This window comes from Microcaecilia unicolor, chromosome 8 (genome assembly GCF_901765095.1).
Source record: "Microcaecilia unicolor chromosome 8, aMicUni1.1, whole genome shotgun sequence".
NCBI lineage: Eukaryota > Metazoa > Chordata > Amphibia > Gymnophiona > Siphonopidae > Microcaecilia > Microcaecilia unicolor.
Window position 1 is genome coordinate 170,726,372 of NC_044038.1, and position 18,641 is coordinate 170,745,012.

Below are 18,641 nucleotides of genomic sequence, written 5' to 3' on the forward strand. Positions count from 1 at the left end.
CCACCTGTTCTGTGCAGTTTTCAACTGCTGATTTTTGCTCAATTGAGTGCGATCGGCTAATCCAGTCGGAGCCTGTCGAACTACAGTAGATTTTTCTGTTTCTCTCCCTTTGCCTTGCACTTATAGTTTATGATTTGTACTGTCTTATGATTTATGTTTTATTGCACTATTATGTTTTTTGATTCTGTACACCACTTTGATGGTCTGATCCTAAGAGGGATATCAAATAAACCTAACCTTGAACCTTATAGAATAAGGGAGAGATGTGCCTAATTTTGGCATGAAGATTTGCATGGTGAAGGCAGTTAGCTTAGCAGAGTTTAAAAAGGGGTTAGACGGTTTCCTAAAGGACAAGTCCATAAACCACTACTAAATGGACTTGGGAAAAATCCACAATTCCAGGAATAACATGTATAGAATGTTTGTACGTTTGGGAAGCTTGCCACGTGCCCTTGGCCTGGATTGGCCGCTGTCGTGGACAGGATGCTGGGCTCGATGGACCCTTGGTCTTTTCCCAGTGTGGCATTACTTATGTACCACGTTTCAGTTGGTGCAAATAGCTGCGCCTATAGTTAGACGCAATTCCCGGGCATAAGCGCTATTCTATAAACCAAGCTTAACTTTAAGCTCAGTTTATAGAATAGCTTTTTTTTTTCAGCACCATATATAGAATTCACCCCTATGTGGGTCTTTGCTGTTTGAATGTCTAATTATTCACTAGTTGGTAACTTGAAGAATATAGCAAATTCAGCTTCAGATTATGGTTGTGAAAAAGATAACAACATGGCAACCATAACCATTACACAGTTTTTCTTGATACACATACTGGCAAAAAAATCTATTTTAAAAGGAACGATTCTCCGGACCTGAAAACAAAAATATAATTAATGTCCATCATTTGAAGTTTGAGTTGTTGGTCCATCGTTATTTAAAAGTCACATTAATCATAGTCTCAGCTAACTAGGGCTGCCATCCCCAATTACATTAAATTATACTCTATGCTGGGATCTCTCTGATCTCCCAAACCAAATGATGTGTGAACAGTTTCCCCACCCCTCCTGTCCCATATGTTAAGGCCACATGCCTCTGTTATCTTAGCACAATGACAGCCATGGACAGAAACACATCGCCCTACCAACACTGCACAATTCGCTAAAGCAGTCTAGCAACAGTTGGATGTTACATTGATCGGGGTCTCATATTCCTGTTTCTTTTTGTGATTTCCTTTTATAATAGGATACACAGTATGATTACAGAGGGAGAGGAGAGAGATCTAGAATTCATCAACAGAAAAATCTGCTTGACAGAAAGTTTAAACGAAGAGCAAACTACCAGTCTCTTTAGACTGAAACGCCAACAGAACTCCCCTTGAACAATTCCATATGGTGTAGGAGTGATCAAAAGGCAGCAGGAGCCGCAGTTAATGACTCTGTGCTAACTGCTGCCAGCACCCAGGCTGCAGAAGTTAGCAATAAAGTAGAGAAGTGAAATAAAGGGCCAGGCTATCTGGAGGCAAACCAGCCACGAGCATGTGTGCCTGCATGCACACTGTGGAATCGGTGTAATGTTACACAGCTTCTTCATGTGAAAAGCCTCTGACACAGGCTCTGATAAAACTGTGTGGGTGCATATGAGTAAGGAGTAGATGCACCAACTTTTTCACTAACTCCCAAATTCTATAAAAGGCTAAAGTTAGATGTGCAATTCGGTGCACAGTAATAGAATAGAGTCAGTTATCTCACGAGTGACGACACAACAACCTAATGTAATCTGTATTTTACATTTCTCCAGTCTTCCATGTGACATTAAGAAAATTATATTGAAGAACTGGCACATTTTGGAAACCCATGCTTGCTTTAAGAACAAAAGGCCCATCATAGCTTTTTTCTGAAGCAAGAATATCAAGGAAAGATTAGCCCCTTCTGCTTTACCCTCTACAGTACAGAGGATGTTACACATTCTACTTTTATGCATCCTGTAACAGGACGTACAGTTGAATTAAAACATCCCAGTACATGCAGCACTGCTCAGGTAGTCTACAGGATTCAATGTCCATGTAAACTGCTTTACATTGGCAAAACAAAGCGCATAGTGAAAACAAGAATCATGGAGCACAGAAGTTGCATTTCACATAATGCCAGTTCTGCACCACTTGGTAATCATTGGTTATCCCAGAAACATACCCTTGATGACCTACAGTTTTTTGTTTTAAAGGTTATTAAACTGAGGTGGAGATTCTATTCAGAGAAGAGCAATGCTGGATTTTTGAATATTTATTTAGATTTTGCTCACACCTTTTTCAGCAGTAGCTCAAGGTGAGTTACATTTGGGTACACTGGGTATTCTTCTGCCCCTGGAGGGCTCACAATCTAATTTTGCACCTGGGCCAATAGTGCCCAAGATCACAAAGAGCATCAGTGGGATTTGAACTGGCCACCTCTGGATGTCATGACTAGGGCTCTAACCACTAGGCTACCACAAGGGCTTAATTTAGAATTAGATCTGTGTCCAATTATATAGTCATGGTATCAATATTGTTCCATAAATCTGCTGTCATACTTTTGTATCTTAATTTTTCATTTTATATTCTAGTATTACTTTTTATGGCTGTACAAGTATTGGTATATTACTGCGGCTCATAGAGTATTGATTATTTGTTTATTGTGTTTAACTGTTTATTTTTTTTCACACTGGTTTTATTTTTAATTTTAGACGTTTACTGTCCATTCATTCTTTTCTTTTTTAGATTGCTTTGCCTGGCACGTTATGCTTGGTGCATTTTAAATTTTTACTTCTTAACAATTTTGGTTGTTGTTTTTCAGACTTTTGCCCATTTGTTAGGCTTGGACCTTTTAGTTCTTTTGCAAGTCAAATAAGTGTTTTATCGCATGAGATTTATGCCTTTTTGTGTGATTCTTTCACCAGTGAGTGATTGATAAGGCACATATGAATTATTCATGATCGTCAGGTGATGCTGAACGTAACACCTATGCCTTTTTTATAGCGGCTCAGCACAGCTGTACATTTGCTTTGAAAGTTTGGTGGAAGAATTTCTTGGTGGTTGTTCAGTTCGGGTAAGCTGGTATATGGTTCCTTTTTGCCTGTAATTTCATGCTCTTAGACTCCTACGGTTTACGAATTGTCAGTTTAGTTGGGTTAACGCAGCTGTCTCGTCTGAGGTACGCTTTTCCATGAGCACTGTACTATTAGGCCCCAATGCTCAAAACTCCGGCGCTGTGTGGAACAGCACTGGAGTTTACTGCTGGAACAGCGCCCCAAAATAACTTCCTCATGCTCAAAGCTAATATAATGCAAATTATGTGCACATTATTAGCTTTGAGCATGAGCAAGTAAAGAAAAAGGATTGTGCCTGGGTATGCACTCAAGAGCCCAAGCACGATCCTTCCGCAGAAAAGGTTTGACAGGTCTGAGCTGGAGCTATTGAAAATTCCCTCATGAAGGGCAATTCTTGAACTGTGCCCTGCACTTACAAGTGCTTTGCATGTGTAAATGCAGGAGTAATTGACACTTACATGCGTAGGCACCATAGATGCCACCAGCATGTAAGTGCCAGGGGGGTGTACTTGTGGGTGGAGCATGGGCTGGACATAGGTGTGTCTCCCACATTATATTAAAAATCTTATATTCTGCTATTACCCAATAGAGTTCTACGCGGATCACAATATCTAGAGGTAATCAGGCAAACCTTGACAAAGTACAGTTTAACCAACACAACAGCAATATCTATTCAATCTTCAAACATTCAAAAATTTCTTAAAGAAAAAGGTTTTTAGTAGTTTTCCAAAGGTGAAATAATTTCTTGTCTCTCTGACAAAAACAAGGAGAGAGTTCCACATTGTTGGGGCCTGATAGGCAAAATTTGCGGAAAAGGTGGTTTTATTCTTCACCTTGCTAGGATTAGGAAAATGAAGACACATAAGATCTTGCAAATTCCTTTGCTGTATTGGAATTACAATCTTATCAGTTAGCTATAATGGGGCCAAACCATAGATGGATCTAAAAGCTAATGCACAAACCTTAAATTGGATATGGACTTCAACTGGTAACCAAAGAGACTTAAACTTACAGAGGAATAACTCTATCATATACACTCAGGTTCAATATTCAGCCAGTGGTAGTGAGCATTTTTTTTACCTGCCTCTGGCTTTATGCCCCGATATTCAATGCCAAGCCATTCCCGGGCACCGGTGTTGAATATCCAGTTTGTGCAGCTGATTATCCCTTATCCCGTTAAGCTTCCAACAGTGGCCAATCCAGGTCACAAGAACCTGGCAGAAACCCAAAGAGTAGCAAGATTCCGTAATCCCAAAGAATAGCAGGATTCAGGAATCCCAAATAGCAGCAACATTCCGGAATCCCAAATAGTAGCAACATTCCATGCTACCAATCCAAGGGCAAGCAGTGGCTTCCCCATATCTATGTCAATAGCCAACTACAGACTTTTCCGCCAGGAACTTGTCCAAATCTTTTTTAAACCCAGGTACGCTAACCGCTGTTACCACATCCTCTGGCAGTGAGTTCCAGAGCTTAACTATTTTTTGGGTGAAAAAATATTTCCTCCTATTTGTTTTAAAAGTATTTCCATGTATCCTCATTGAGTGTTGCCTAGTTTTCGTACTTTTTGAAAGAGTAAAAAAACTGATTCACTTCTACTCGTGCTACACCACTCATATCCCCCCTCAGCCATATCTTTTCCAAGCTGAAGAGCCCTAACCTCTTTAGCCTTTCCTCATACGAGAGGAGTTCCATCCCCTTTATCATTTTGGTCACTCTTCTTTGAACCTTTTCTAATTCCGCTATATCTTTTTTGAGATACGGCGACCAGAACTGAACACAATACTCAATGTGAGATCGCACCATGGAGTGTGGTATTGATTCCAACCCTGGACCACCCACAAAATAGCTGGCTATGGCTTTAGTGGTTAATGCTGATATTCAGTGGCACTAAACGGTCAAGTTCCAATGAATCACTGCAGAATCGATTTAACCGGCCAGGAGCCTAAATCATTTTGCATATTTACCTGTCAATTTCTAAAATACTATCCGTTGCATGCATTGGTTACTACACTTAGGGCCCTGTTTACTAAGCTGCTCTAAGGGCATGCTAGCGTTTTTAGCACACCCTAAACATGAGAGACACCCATATATTCCTATGGGCATCTTTAGTGTTTAGCGCACGCTAAAAATGCTAGTGTGCCTTAGCAAGCAGGGTCCTTAGTCACACCCGTTTCTGCCTGCCACTGACCAGATGTCAAAGTGGGTACAATACACAGCTTTTGAACTAAAAAATAATATATTTAAGACCAATAGAAATTCATACTTAGACCTCAGGATCCTGCCCCACTTCCAGCAGCCGCAATGAGGTCAGTAAAAGGTACAAGAATGGTTTAAGGCAAATGTATAGTGGAAGTCTGGTTATTACAACCAATCGGTCTGTACTAATACTTTGTTAATTTTTTTCCATTATGTAAACGGATGTAAAGAAAAAAACCCAACCCATTTTACTCAGCCTATACAAAGGAAATGGTCAAACTCCTGCCTTGTCGTGAAAGATAGTAAATAGGTCAAGAGTTCCAACTGCAAAGAATTATTTACTAAATCTCAGTTATGGGGACCAGACCAAGTCCTAAAATGTAATCATGCAACATAATTATCCTAAAAAGGAAGCATATGATCAGAGTGTGGATACAGTCAATGAATAAGCATGAATACAAATTGATCTTTTGCATGTTCTTTTGTGGATATCCTGAATACCCAACTGGCCAGGTGTGTCCTAAGGACTCAATTGAGAACCACTGTTTTTACCACATAAAAAGTGGACCATTTTCCTGGATTATCTTGGCAGCTAGAAGTATCTTCTGTCTGCTGAAATACTTAATATGACTTTAGCCTCATCCTACAGTCACTTTTCAGAGAAGTGCCAGGTGTGCATGTGGTTAACGACTCTTTGCCTCCCTTCCCCACCGTAGACTGTTTCATGCTTTACCCCCTCCCCACCAACTCATAACATCAGATAAGAGGTGACATTTGGTCAGAAAGAGCTCATTCCTGCATACAAAGTTTACACACGCTAGTGAAACTTGGTTCATACAGTCTCTATATGCAATGCCTGCACTCGGTGAACCACACATGGGAGGCTGCACTGAAAGAGCAATATATAATTATAGCTAAACTTGTTTGCAATGGTGGCCTCTCATTATAACCAGCAGGCTGGGATCCGACAAATGTGTTTACCATGAATCAAGTTTGCTATAGCACAGTGGTTCTCAACCCACTCCTCGGGACACTCCTAGCCATGCAGGTTTTCAGGATGACCATAATGAATATGCTTGAGATAGAGTGGCATCCAATGGAGGTAGTGCATGTAAATGTATTCATGCATATTCATTGCGGATATCCTGAAAACCTGAGTTACTGAGTGAGACTCCAGGACTGGACTGATATTCTCTGCTATAGCAGAATCTGGCTACCCTACAAAGGACTCTGCTTATTGACAGAGAGATTATTTATTTATATGTCTTTTTCATTTTTCTAGCCCATCAATACAAAAAAACTTGCTTCTATGATTTGAGTTTGCTGTTGTGAAAAATCCTAATAAAGCTTTTTTTTTTTTCTCCTCAAATAATAAAGAGAGAGATAATGTCTTCTTTTGTCTTTTTGCAGGAAGTTGCTGGAGGAAAACCTGAGGGTCGAAGGTGCACTGTTTTCATTTTGGTCACATGCACTTTCAAAGCAACAGATAAACAAACACCACTGCACTGCACCAAGCAGAGTCCTCTTAGAAAGGTGAAACAAAAACAAGTTTTCTTGGAATAGTAATGAAAATAAAGCTTTCACAAGCAACTATGCGAAAGATTCATTTTCTTTGATACTTGGAAAGGGTTAAAGCAAACTCTCCATTTTTTTTGAAGATGCTTATTTTCTTCTTTTGAAACAGTATTACTAGATCAGTTATCATAAGCTTTTTCCTTCCTGCCTTCAAGAGAAATTAATTTTGTTTCTCTACCACATCCTTGACTTTTGCCAGGTTTTCTACTCATACAGTAGGCTTGTCCAATCTACGTCTCATGGACCAGAACCTGGCCTGCCAAGTGCTTTTACTTGGCCCTCAGAAGCTCAGAGGGATTCCTGTTTCCACCGCCATGACTCGGCTATCTGCAAGCTTGAGCCACTCGATGCTGGAAGTTTAGGTTGGTCTCGCAGTTTCAAGTCTCACGAGGTTGGACAAGCCTGACTTTGGGCCTAATCAGAAGGAAAAGTGATTTCAAGAAAATTCAAGGAGTGGTCAAGTGATTCGCAGTTAAGATTCAAAACAAAAAAGTGCACAATCATTAATTTGGGGTGGAAAAATTTGAGGGAGCAGTACAGGATGGAGAGAGATAATGCTGATGTACATGAAACGAGAAAGGCCTTGGAGTGATCATGGCTGTGAACCTCAATACAGCAAAACAGTAAGATAAGGAAAAAAGATGCCAGGGTGCAGAGGAAGAGGGATAACCAATAGAAATAAAGAGGTGATAACGCCTCACCAATTGTTTTCTGTTCTGTCCTGGAAGCCATAATAATAAATGGCAGATAAACGGTAGCAAGGCCCATCTAGTCAGCCCAGCTAGATGGCTAGAATCGTACCTGTTGTTCTGTGCAGAACAAGCAGGTTACACCCCTCTATGTAATTTGTTTTGCTTTGATCCTATCCTCTTGCTAGATAGGGATCCTCTGTATTTATCCCACGTCTTTTTGTATTCTCTCATTGTTTTTGTTCCAACCACCTCCACCAGGAGCTATTCCAGGCACCCAGTAGGAGCTGGGACTATTGCAGTGAAGCAAGATCACAGCAAAGAATCGAAACAGTAGCTGCACTGGAACGCTGATCCCTGATGTGGTCATACACAAAATCAGTACTGCCTTGCATACACAAGCAGTTCCTAAAAAGAGGTTTAATTATTCTTCATATGTGCAGCAAGAAGAGCTCCATTATATCCCTATGGGCATCTCGGCATTTAGCGCCAGCTAAAAACGCTAGTGCATCTTAGTAAAAGACCCCCTAAGATAGTAGTAAGAAGTGTACTCCAATTTCCTGTTTGTATTCTGAAATACCATCTTCCTATGGTCTGTGATTCCTGACCCTCCCCATTTAAGAGGAAGTAGCAACATCCTATGGACTCCTTCACAGTAACATAGTAGATGACGGCAGATAAAATTCTGAATGGTTCGTCTAGTCTGCCCAACAGTCAAACTCATTATCAATTCATGATTAAATGAATAATGAATGTGATGTAGAAAATACTTGATCCTGATCTTTCTTTGGCATTAATGTCAAGCTCCATCTCTGGCCGCCTTCAAATCTAAGCTAAAAGCCCACCTTTTTGATGCTGCTTTTAACTCCTAACCCTTATTCACTTGTTCAGAACCCTTATTTTATCATCCTCACTTTAATATTCCCTTATCTCTTATTTGTCCTGTTTGTCCTAATTAGATTGTAAGCTCTGTTGAGCAGGGACTGTCTCTTCATGTTCAAGTGTACAGCGCTGCGCACGTCTAGTAGCGCTTTAGAAATGATAAGTAGTAGTAGTAGCCTTTACATCACTTTGCACTAGGCTACTCCTCCACTCTCTGTATCAAAGTTGATATTTCTAGCTCCTACAATGGACACAAAGTGAAAGGGTTTTATTTATTTATGTTACATTTGTATCCCACATTTTCCCACCTATTTGCAGGCTCAACTGACTTTCTCTTTTCAAGATCCATAGTAATGAGGTGTCCTTGAAAAGGTTTAAGAAGTTGTTGAGGACACACCTCTTTGTTCTGGCCTTGGGGATCAGACACAGAGAGGCTGTTAGCTCCTGTGGTTACCTGCAAGTCTAGGAGTGGATGTTTTTTCCTACTGACATTCTTTTCTACTGTTTTACTATTTAACTGTAAACCACTGTGATCATTTTTGCTGAAAGTGGCAGTAGATTAAATCTGAATAAACTATGTGCCATACAGATAGGTAGGCTATCCCAAAGTGCCCCCTCCCTCCAGGGGTGTATCTAGACTTCGCTGGTAGGGGGGTCCAGAGCCGAGGTGAGGGGGGGCACATTTTAGCCCCCCCGGCACCGCCGCTGCCATTGGCGCCACCCCCGCCACCACCCCCCGCCGCCACCAGAACCACCTCCAACAATTGTGGCCCGCCCGCCCGACGATGACGACCCTCTCGACCGCTGACGACTCTCTTGACCCCCCGCCCGCTGTCGCCTACCTTTGCTGGCAGGGGACCCCAACCCCCGCCAGCTGAAGTCGTCTTCCTTCATTCATTTGGGTTTCTTCTTTCTGAGTCTGACTCTGATGTCCTGCACGTACACAACTTGCAGGACGTCAGACTCACAGAAACAGAACGAAGCCAAGACGACTTCGGCTGGCGGGGTTTGGGGTCCCCCACCAGCAAAGGACGGCGATGGCAGGTTGGCGGCGGGAGGGGGGCTGCGAGGGTCGTTGGTAGGGGGGTCCAGGGTCAAATCTACAGGGGCCCTGGACCCCATGGCCCCATAGCAGATAAGCCCCTGCCTCCCTCAATATCTTATTTCTGCCTGACCATTTCATTTGTCTCATTTACAGGAAACAGAGTTCCATAATTCAGACGCACACTGCAGGACGGAACTATGGCAATACATACATAAGAAAGACAATCACTTGAATCCCTTAACATGGAGAATCATCAACGCTCTCGCTGACATCTCATCAGCTCAGTCTTTTAATCCACAGTACCACAAAATGAAAAGAAGATAGAAAGAAAAAAAAAATCCACTTGGAGCCGGGTGCTGTGACAAAGCAGAGATTATAAAGTAGATTACACAATTCTTAGTGTAAGAAATCCAGCAACATCTGAAGCCATAGGAACACAGTGAATAACAGCTGATAAAGACCGCACAGTCCATCCAATCTACCCAACAATATTTTCCCCTGGCCCTGGCATTTACTGGAAGTAAACTGAGTACATATTTATTTTATTGTGATAAGACAGAAGGGAACCTAATCTGCTGGATCCCTGACCAAGGGATGAAGATGGGACAGCACATGAAACTGTTTGATAAGCAAAAGCAAACTGTATAGCAGAGGTGAACAATCTTTATACACAGGGGGCCTCATGAATGTCAATACATTGCCCAGCAGGCTGCAAACAGAAAATTTAGAAATTCGCCATATAATTCACTGCCAGCAAAATTCAATGGTTCCACGGACAACAAAACTCTGGTTATTGATGTTTGCGTGGGCTGTTTTTAGTGTATATTTCCAATGGTCTCATGGGCTGCATTTCCCACCCCTGCTGTATACTGAGCTGGAAAGCACTCCCAGGACCAGTCAGCATGACTCTGTAACAGCAGACTTTTGTGACTGTTCAATGAAATGATAAGGAATGTCTTTAAAGAAATGCTTTAATTTGCATTTCTCTTCCAGAACAAACAATTGAGTGTTGGCTGCCCCTGCCCTCAGCTGTGCACTGGTACAGTCTGCTAATGGCCTATGTTTCAGCCCAGAGATTCTCAGTACACTCACTCCCTTCTTGACCTTAATACTTTTTCTGTATTTCTGCGGAGTTGCATAAATTTGAGCACTGAAGAAAGCTATCACTTAGAACTCCAAGACCAAAACAAAAAGCAATACATTAGCTTCCTGCACATTGTCAGGAAGGAAACACCTCTAAGCAATTTTTTTTCACGATTATATCACATGCAAATTGCAAGCTATATACCTCAGTTTTTGACTCAGGGTGTTGACTCTGTACTACCTAGTAATTTCATGACTGCCCTAAAATTTTGAGACTTCAAAAAATTTCTGGCAGAAAACAATTGCCCATCTTATCTTCTAACTTATCTTCTAATAATTTAATTATGTGGCCCCTTGTATTTCAGGAAAACCACATAGGCTGTAGTACTTGCTCTCACCCCGATATATATATATATATATATATATATATATATATATATATATATATATATATATAAGATTAAGTCTTGGCATGCAATTTGAGCATGTAACCTTGGTATTCTATAAGGCTGTGCATAAATTGTGGGAATTCTCATGCCCCTCCCATTGCCACACACCCTTTTGGGTTGCATGGACAATTTAGACACGCAATGTTATAGAATAGTTCGCAGGCAGATGCCCATGTAAATCCAGATTAGTGCCAATTAACATCAATAATTGATCGTTCACACCTTGTTAACTCATTAATTTGTACACCCATCTGCCCAAATTTGGTCGACCTAAATAGAATCCTGGGGACTGTGCACGTAAACGCTATATTGTCATTATGAAGTAAAGACAAGAACAGAAAACCCCTTGCTAAGGCTTCAATTGCCATAATGCATTATTTAAATATACTTAACCACATGTGACCTTACTTCATTGCAAGCAATGAGGAAAGTGCAGTACGCTTAAGTCGCTACCATAAAACTCTATAAATATCCATCTGATTCAAAACCAATTGTGTTATATCTGCAAATCTGAAATGAAATGCAGACCGAATTAGAGGAAAGCAACGACACCAGGGAAGGAACAATTTCATCTGATAACTGTGTGCAGAACCATGAAGATAAGTCTGACCTCTCTACTGGACCAAGCACAAAGATCATTACTAAGAGAATAGAAGCATTCAACATACTGGGACACATCCTCACAACAGGGTAGAAATTATCTGGATCATTCAAACACATTCAGTTAACAGGATGCCAACTAAATATAAAAGTAATCTGCAGAATGGATACAACAGACAATGCAGCTGCTGACAACACTTGAGAGATTGCATCTTGAGGAGAGTTTGTCTGTACTGTCCAGTATTCAGCCCTCTGATACTTAGGTTCTTGGCTAAAGAACGAAGAGCTGCAGAGGCTCCAACAACTACTTGAAAAAAGTAGATCAATTACAGAAAGGACAGAAAACCACAGAAAACCAACTTTGATACCAGTTAGGTATCACTAGGGTCACTCTTATTGCTTTCAATAAAGACAATTTTGAACATCATCTGTGAGAGGTTCCATTGCTCTACTGTTTTTTGTTCAGTCAAAAAATGCCACACTCACAAGTGGAGGTGGTAGACAGGCCCATTTGAAACATGCTGCTTGGATGCGACTGTACCCAGTTTTCAGGTGAGACGGACTTGGGGAATCTGTCCAGGAAGGAATTGGATGGTCTTGGAGAAGAAGTCTTGCAATAAAGTCCTTGAGCCTGCATTGTTTAGAGTTCCATCTGGGAATCAAGGCGATCCATTTACATGTAATGATCCCTGAAAGCATCTCTGATGGCTAACTGTTCTCAACCTGATAATAGCTCCAACAAGTGTGGTTGATCCATAGGCAGCAGGTTGAGATGGGCAACTGGAGCCATGGCCCAACAGCATTTTGCCTGACAAAGCATCAGCAACTAGAAAGCTTGAGGGTAAGGCTAGAGACTGGTTTGTTTAATCCTTCCAACCAGAGTAATGTCCCGCTGCTCCTGGGTTGATTCAGTTAATTCTATCACTCCTTTCGCAAAGCCTAATTTTTCAATACAACCCCTGTTCCCTACACAGGCTTCACTTTCCTTCATACCCCAGGGAAGTGAGGGGGAGTAACGATGTGAATCCATGAGAGAACACCATTCAACACTGACACTGCAGGAGCAAGAGGAAGTGGAGAGAAATTACAGCCTTCTCTTCCATTGTCCCGATTGCCCCCAGATTACAGCCGTCTCTTCCAGGATAGTGAAACAATGTGACAAGGTGATGGCCAAAGCCAGAAGGATGCTAGTTTGCACAGAGAGAGGCACAACTAGCAGAAGAAAGGAGGTGTTAATGCCCCTGTACAAGTCATTGGTGAGGTCCAACTTGGAGTATTGTGTTCAGTTCTGGGAGGCCGTATCTCACTAAGGACCTAAAAAGACTAGAAGCTATTGTCATTTATTGAATCCGCCCCTTAGATTGAAAGCCCTCTGGGAACAGGAAAATACTAATTGTATCTGAATGTAACTTGCCTTGAGCTACAACTGAAAAAAAAAGTACAAACTAAATTCAAAATCACATCCTTTCTCTTCTTCCCACAGAATTTCGAATGAGAACGTGGGCCAATGGAGGCCTTAGAGTCAAGATGGGCTATGGATAATGAAGCTTCAGCTTTTCAGACCCCTCAGTTAGGTCATGCCAGATGTAAAGCAGTCGCTAGGAGCCAACTTTTCAAAATGATTGGGGGTGCTAAACCCAACGGACATTACCCTTCTCTGGACATTGTGGAGTTTGCTCAATATTAGGGAGTGCTCAAGCACCCACAGCACCCACAGAGCTGGCTCCTATGGGCCAGCACCTTGTCTTCTGCCTATTCTTGTTCTGATTTGACATCTGCTCTGTAAGTCTCATATGGCTGATTTGCCAACTTCAGGAGTCAAAGATTCTGGTAGAGATTCCAGAGCGGAGGTTGGGAGATGTGCAGGCCTGTCATTTCCACTTTCTTCCCTGCTCCCCCCCCCCCAATCAGGCTCACCTCATCTCATAGGTAACATGTAGGTCCTTTTACTAAGGTGTGCTAATGGATTTAGTGCATTGTGCCATGCAGTGCCATGAGCAGCGGAACCATATTTAGCACATGCTAATCGTTAGTATGCACTAAATCTGTTAGCGCACCTTAGTAAAAGAAGCCCATAGTGATGACAAATAGGAAACAACTGACCTATCCTGTTGACCCAGTAATGATGTGTCCTCTCTGGCTCCCTACCATTTTAGGTAGATACACACATAAATTTCCCTACTTCAGGAAAGTGGATCTGTCACTTTTAAACTCTGTTTGGGTGCTCCTTTGGATGCATTTTTTTGGGAGGGCTGAGGCATATACCATGAGAAAGATGCTTTCTACAGACACTTAGCTTATAGCTGTGATGTAAGACAATGGAAAGCAGACCATGAGGCTTATTTTCAAAGCACTTAGCCTCCCAAAGTTCCATAGAAACCTATGGAACTTAGCCTCCCAAAGTGCTTTGAAAATATGCCTCCATGTGTGTACGATCCTGACATTATGAACACACCAAACATCACAAGAATATGCAGGACATTTCTTTTAAATCTCAGAAAATAACAAAAAGTAAAAAAAAACCTTGGTTCTGTGCGCAGTAAAGTTTGTACTCAGAACACACTAATGATTTTGTCTATAAAGAAATGGAACTTTACAAATGAACATAGATTATCAAATAATTCACAAGAGTGTGGCCACACTTCTACTGGAATAATGCCGTCCGGAGCAGGATGGCTCTCACAGGCAAATAAAAAAAACAAGTTGGGTGAGTGAGTCAGCGTTTGCGAACATCTACGTAGGTTGGTAGAGCATCAAGGGAGGACCTTTTCCCTATCCACTCAAAATCATTTTTTTTACAGGTTTCATCAACTGTTTTTGTGCCAGATATCTGTTACTTGGAGTTTCCCTTCTCATCTAACCACATTAGTCACCCAGAGTCCAAAAAGAAGGGCCATGATTTAGATAGTGTACAGAAATAGTGTATTCCGAAATGCTCTCATTCTTGATTTGCCATCCTGACATTTACAAATCAACAAATAAATTAAAACTAATCGATATATGTCCTAATGTCGATAACTTGGCTGCTGTAACACTTTCTCCTGTAAAAAAAAGGACAACCCAAAAGAGGTTGCAAATCTGTTGATTAGTTTTGGAGGTTGTTTACCAGACAGACTATCTCCCTTACAGGAACTGTATTAGTTTATCGATGAATTTGGATTAAATTAAAACAAATACTTCCTTTTGCAGAAGGAGGTACAGACAAGAATGTAAACGTTTTAGGAGAACCACTGCTAAAAAAAAATAGTACATCAAAGCACAATGCACCAGATTAACTCCTAACATTAAGCAATTATACTGATTAAAAAGCATGCATGTCAGTATGGGTTAAATAGACACACACCGTTTCAATTATACACATCATATGAGGCAAAGATAAAAAAAATATACATATATCATTATAGGAATAATGACATATGTGAACAACAGAACAGGCAGGTTTTTGTGATGGAGTGTTCGAGAACTGAAGAGCTCAGGATGTGACAGTTTACTAAGCACAAAGAGATAGGCTGCCTTAAACAGTTTTAGATGTAGATTCTGTGGGATGCTAAAGCATTATTCTTTTTATGTTAGGCAAACATCATGCAAGGGAGTTTCTCTCAAAGGGACAGTCTTCAAACACTCCCTCCCTCTGTTATGGATTGGTTTTAAAAGAAATCTCGGTGATTAGAATTACTTATCGGATCAGACGATATTAAATCAGAAGTTCATTTGACAATTTCTGGAGGTAAAGTGTAGGATTAACTAGTCTCCACTACCCAATGGAGAGTTGGTTAATGTGTTGCAAAATAAAGACTTAAATGCACTGAAAATGCAGGTATGCAAGTAGTTCAATTGACTTTTACAGATAATCAAGTTATTCATAGTTTTCTAGCAAAATTAAACCACCAAGAACCCATTTCCTCAAAGTAGACAGTGACTGTTACATCTCTGTTTTTTTTTGGTCCAGGCATCTTCAGGAGGACTTGAATAGATAAGGTGAGAGCAAAATCCAAATAAATAAAATAAAAGGTTATTAATTGTTAAAATTCCTTTGGGCAGGCTTTAACAGTTTACTTGCAACTGAAGGAATGAATGCATGGTTCAGAAATGAGGGACTTACCAAGGGTGACACTGATGTGTTCGGAAGGTACGAGTCGGAAAGCATCAGGAACGGGTATCCAGAATAGGCTGATCCTCTGTACATCCCTGAATCCTGAGGCTTTACACCTGGTTAAAAAAAAAAAAAAAAAAGAAAACACTGATTACTTTGACCAACAGAGATACTTCTTTTCCAAATCATTAAACCACTGAAATAAATACTGTGCGGTTCTCTCTTCCACCCTTAAGCCACGTTTTTTTCTTTTCGAAGTTCATGCCATCTTTTCCCAGACCTGCTGTATTCAGAGCAAAAAAATAATAATCACAATAAACACCTATTTCAGTTGAATAGAAATAATAATGCCGTTATCATACGCAGTGCTGCTGTAGGGGACAAGAGGGTGATTCTTTAGTGCAGTTTTTCAAAGTATTTTCTCAGCACCACAGAGTTACTGAAATACTTCAGCATTAAGGACGAATGCTGTTTACCCCTCATCCAGAGAAAGCCAGTGGCTGTCACACTGATAAACAGGAACAGACTTTGCACTAAAAGATGCAGCAAAACGTTTCCTGGCATCACCTTCGCGTCTGTGGTAGGTTAGCACTGAACAAGCCCTGCCACAAGGAAGGGATCTCTTTAAAAGCAGTCAGTGGGTGGCAAACATGTCCTTATAGTAAAAAAAAAAATATCCATCTTTTTTCTTCCTGTTTGCGAAAACGTACATCTCTCCGGCATAATAAAATACACTGCAAAGTAAAATTCAAGCAGAGTTGCGCTCGTAAAACAGCTTTATTGTGCGCAGTACTGCACGGTTACATCTGTTCTGACCGCCCCCCTCAAAGAATGATCCAAGCAGCGGACAGCTTGTTAATTGATGTTTTTGTTCTTACTGGGAGCTTTTCTTTTACAGAGGAGTTCGGGGCACTGCCTCTGATGAGCATTTTATCGGCTCAGATTTTTCTGCTGGAATTGCATCTCCCACACGGGCCGAGAAGGAGATAAAAGAAGTTTCAGTAACTAACCATCCTCCATGTGATCTGCTTGTTTCTGCTGGTAAAGCCGGACAGCATCTTGCGCACACCTGATCGCCTGTAGAAAAAAAAAAAACAGCAGTAAGGGGAGGGGGGAAAAGAGGAGCTGGTGAGTTTTCATGCGTGGAATCAGGACACCCGTTTTGTTTTGCTTTCCAAAGCGAAACTGCGTTGCACGACGCACACTCATGCACAAGCCTCACCTCGGATCCTGCGGCCGGAATCTGGTTGATCTCGGACTCGTTCACCAGGGAGGACTTGAGGTCCGCCAGATCGCCCTCGGTGAAGGCATTTTCTGGGATCTTCTCCTCCTGATCGCCTTCGTCTTTGAAGGAGATCATCTCATCATTGGCGCCCAGGTCATCCCCTCCACCGCTGCTCAGCTGGGGCATAGTTCTTTGGGGATGGGAGGGTGGAGGGGGGGACCTGGAGCACTTTGCTGAATATTTGTTTTTTGTTTTTTTTCCTTTTCACAAAATCTTCCCCAGGAAAAGCACAGAAGGCTCCAGTGCTCAGGGACTGGGTTCTAGTACGTTTTCTAGTCTTCCCCGCCACCGAGGGTAGGATGCAGCAAACGGTGCACGCTGGCACGCAAAAGTGGCAGAAAAGTTGGGCGACAAGCGGCCGAGTTTCGGTGCAAGGCAGGGGCTGCCGGCAAAGCAAAGGAGCAGAGCTTAGGAGACGGCGTGAAGGAACAGGAGATCAAAGGCGAGCGCCCGCATGATTGACAGCTGGGCCAGGGGAGGGCGTGTCCGCTGTGCTCTTAAAGAGACAGTAACACCTCTAGCCTAGGCAGAAAGGCACAGACTCCCCCACCCCCTCAAACCCTTCAGGCTCCGATGCTCGCACCACTGAAACGGACCGGAGCCAACTTTTGCAAATGGGGCGCTTCGACCTGCCTCTGGACTATGTGTGAACCAAACTGCAGACACTCTGTAGAAACACTGTGTATATATTTATTCAAAATATTGTGCATGCCCTGTCCAAGAATTTCACTCTTTATTTCTCCTAGAAGTTTACAGTCCTGAGAATTTTGGAAGTTTAAGATATCCCTTTTCCGATCAGTGTAGGCGACGTCTAATATTTTTTTCATTTTTAAACTCTGAGATCAAAAGAGCACGATAAGTTAGAATTGCTGTTTAGGAGTTCACATTTCTAGCCGCAGTTTGCTAATTGCTTGCTCTGAACGCTGAGGTCTGGGGTGATTTCTTTTTTTTTTGGGGGGGGGGGGGGGGAGGGTGCTGATGGAGAACTGTTTACCAAAGTTCTGATACTGATCTCCACCTTTTGGTAAAATTCAGGTGTCATATTGGATCTGAATAAATTGGTATTTTCTAGTTAGCTCGAGGGGGAAACATAACATTAACATCTCAGCAACCAAAACATATATTATATGCTACTGTCCTGGCGACAGTCATAGGCTCATAAGAAGATAGATTAAAAAAAAAAAATTCTAAGGTATAATTGAAGACTACAGATCTGGTAATCTCATTAGCACATTGAAAGGGTTTTATATAAATCTGCATGGCATACATTTGTCAGATACAGCCTTTGAATACATATTTCTCTGATTTGTAATAATTAAGGCCTTTTTCAATTTTATCCTTAACCTATATGCATTTAAATTTTGTTGTGCGGTGAGATTTAATATACATAATTTCTCTTTTAAAAATCCACAACTATTGCATCAATCAAAATAAGCAAAGACTGGGTGAACGTAGTTCCTTAATTTTTTTTTATTTTTTTAATGCATGCAATTTTGACGTACAAAAAAAGGTATTTTTATATCTTTCTCACTTGAGTTGGTTAAAGTGACTGAAATGTTATTTTAATGCAATCTGCATCTTCACTCCTCATTTTACAGGCCTTCCTCCATAGATTGCACACAGGAAAAATGAATACATAACAGGCATGAAATATCTGCTGGGATGT

The 18,641-nt window shown here is 41.4% G+C and overlaps 1 protein-coding gene across 8 annotated transcripts in view; it reads right to left on the minus strand.

Moving 5' to 3' along the window:
- TCF7 (transcription factor 7) overlaps window positions 1-17,404 on the minus strand; it is a 154,863-nt gene extending 137,459 nt beyond the window's left edge. For all 8 annotated transcript variants that reach the window (XM_030211849.1, XM_030211848.1, XM_030211847.1 and 5 more), the window contains exons 1-3: window positions 16,913-17,404; window positions 16,701-16,767; window positions 15,700-15,806 (exon numbers count right to left, since the gene is read on the minus strand). In XM_030211849.1, the coding sequence (XP_030067709.1) occupies window positions 15,700-15,806; window positions 16,701-16,767; window positions 16,913-17,101 (363 nt within the window). In that variant the 5' untranslated portion in view covers window positions 17,102-17,404. The remainder of the gene's footprint in view (window positions 1-15,699; window positions 15,807-16,700; window positions 16,768-16,912) is intronic.
- Between the last annotated feature and the right edge of the window lie 1,237 nt (window positions 17,405-18,641).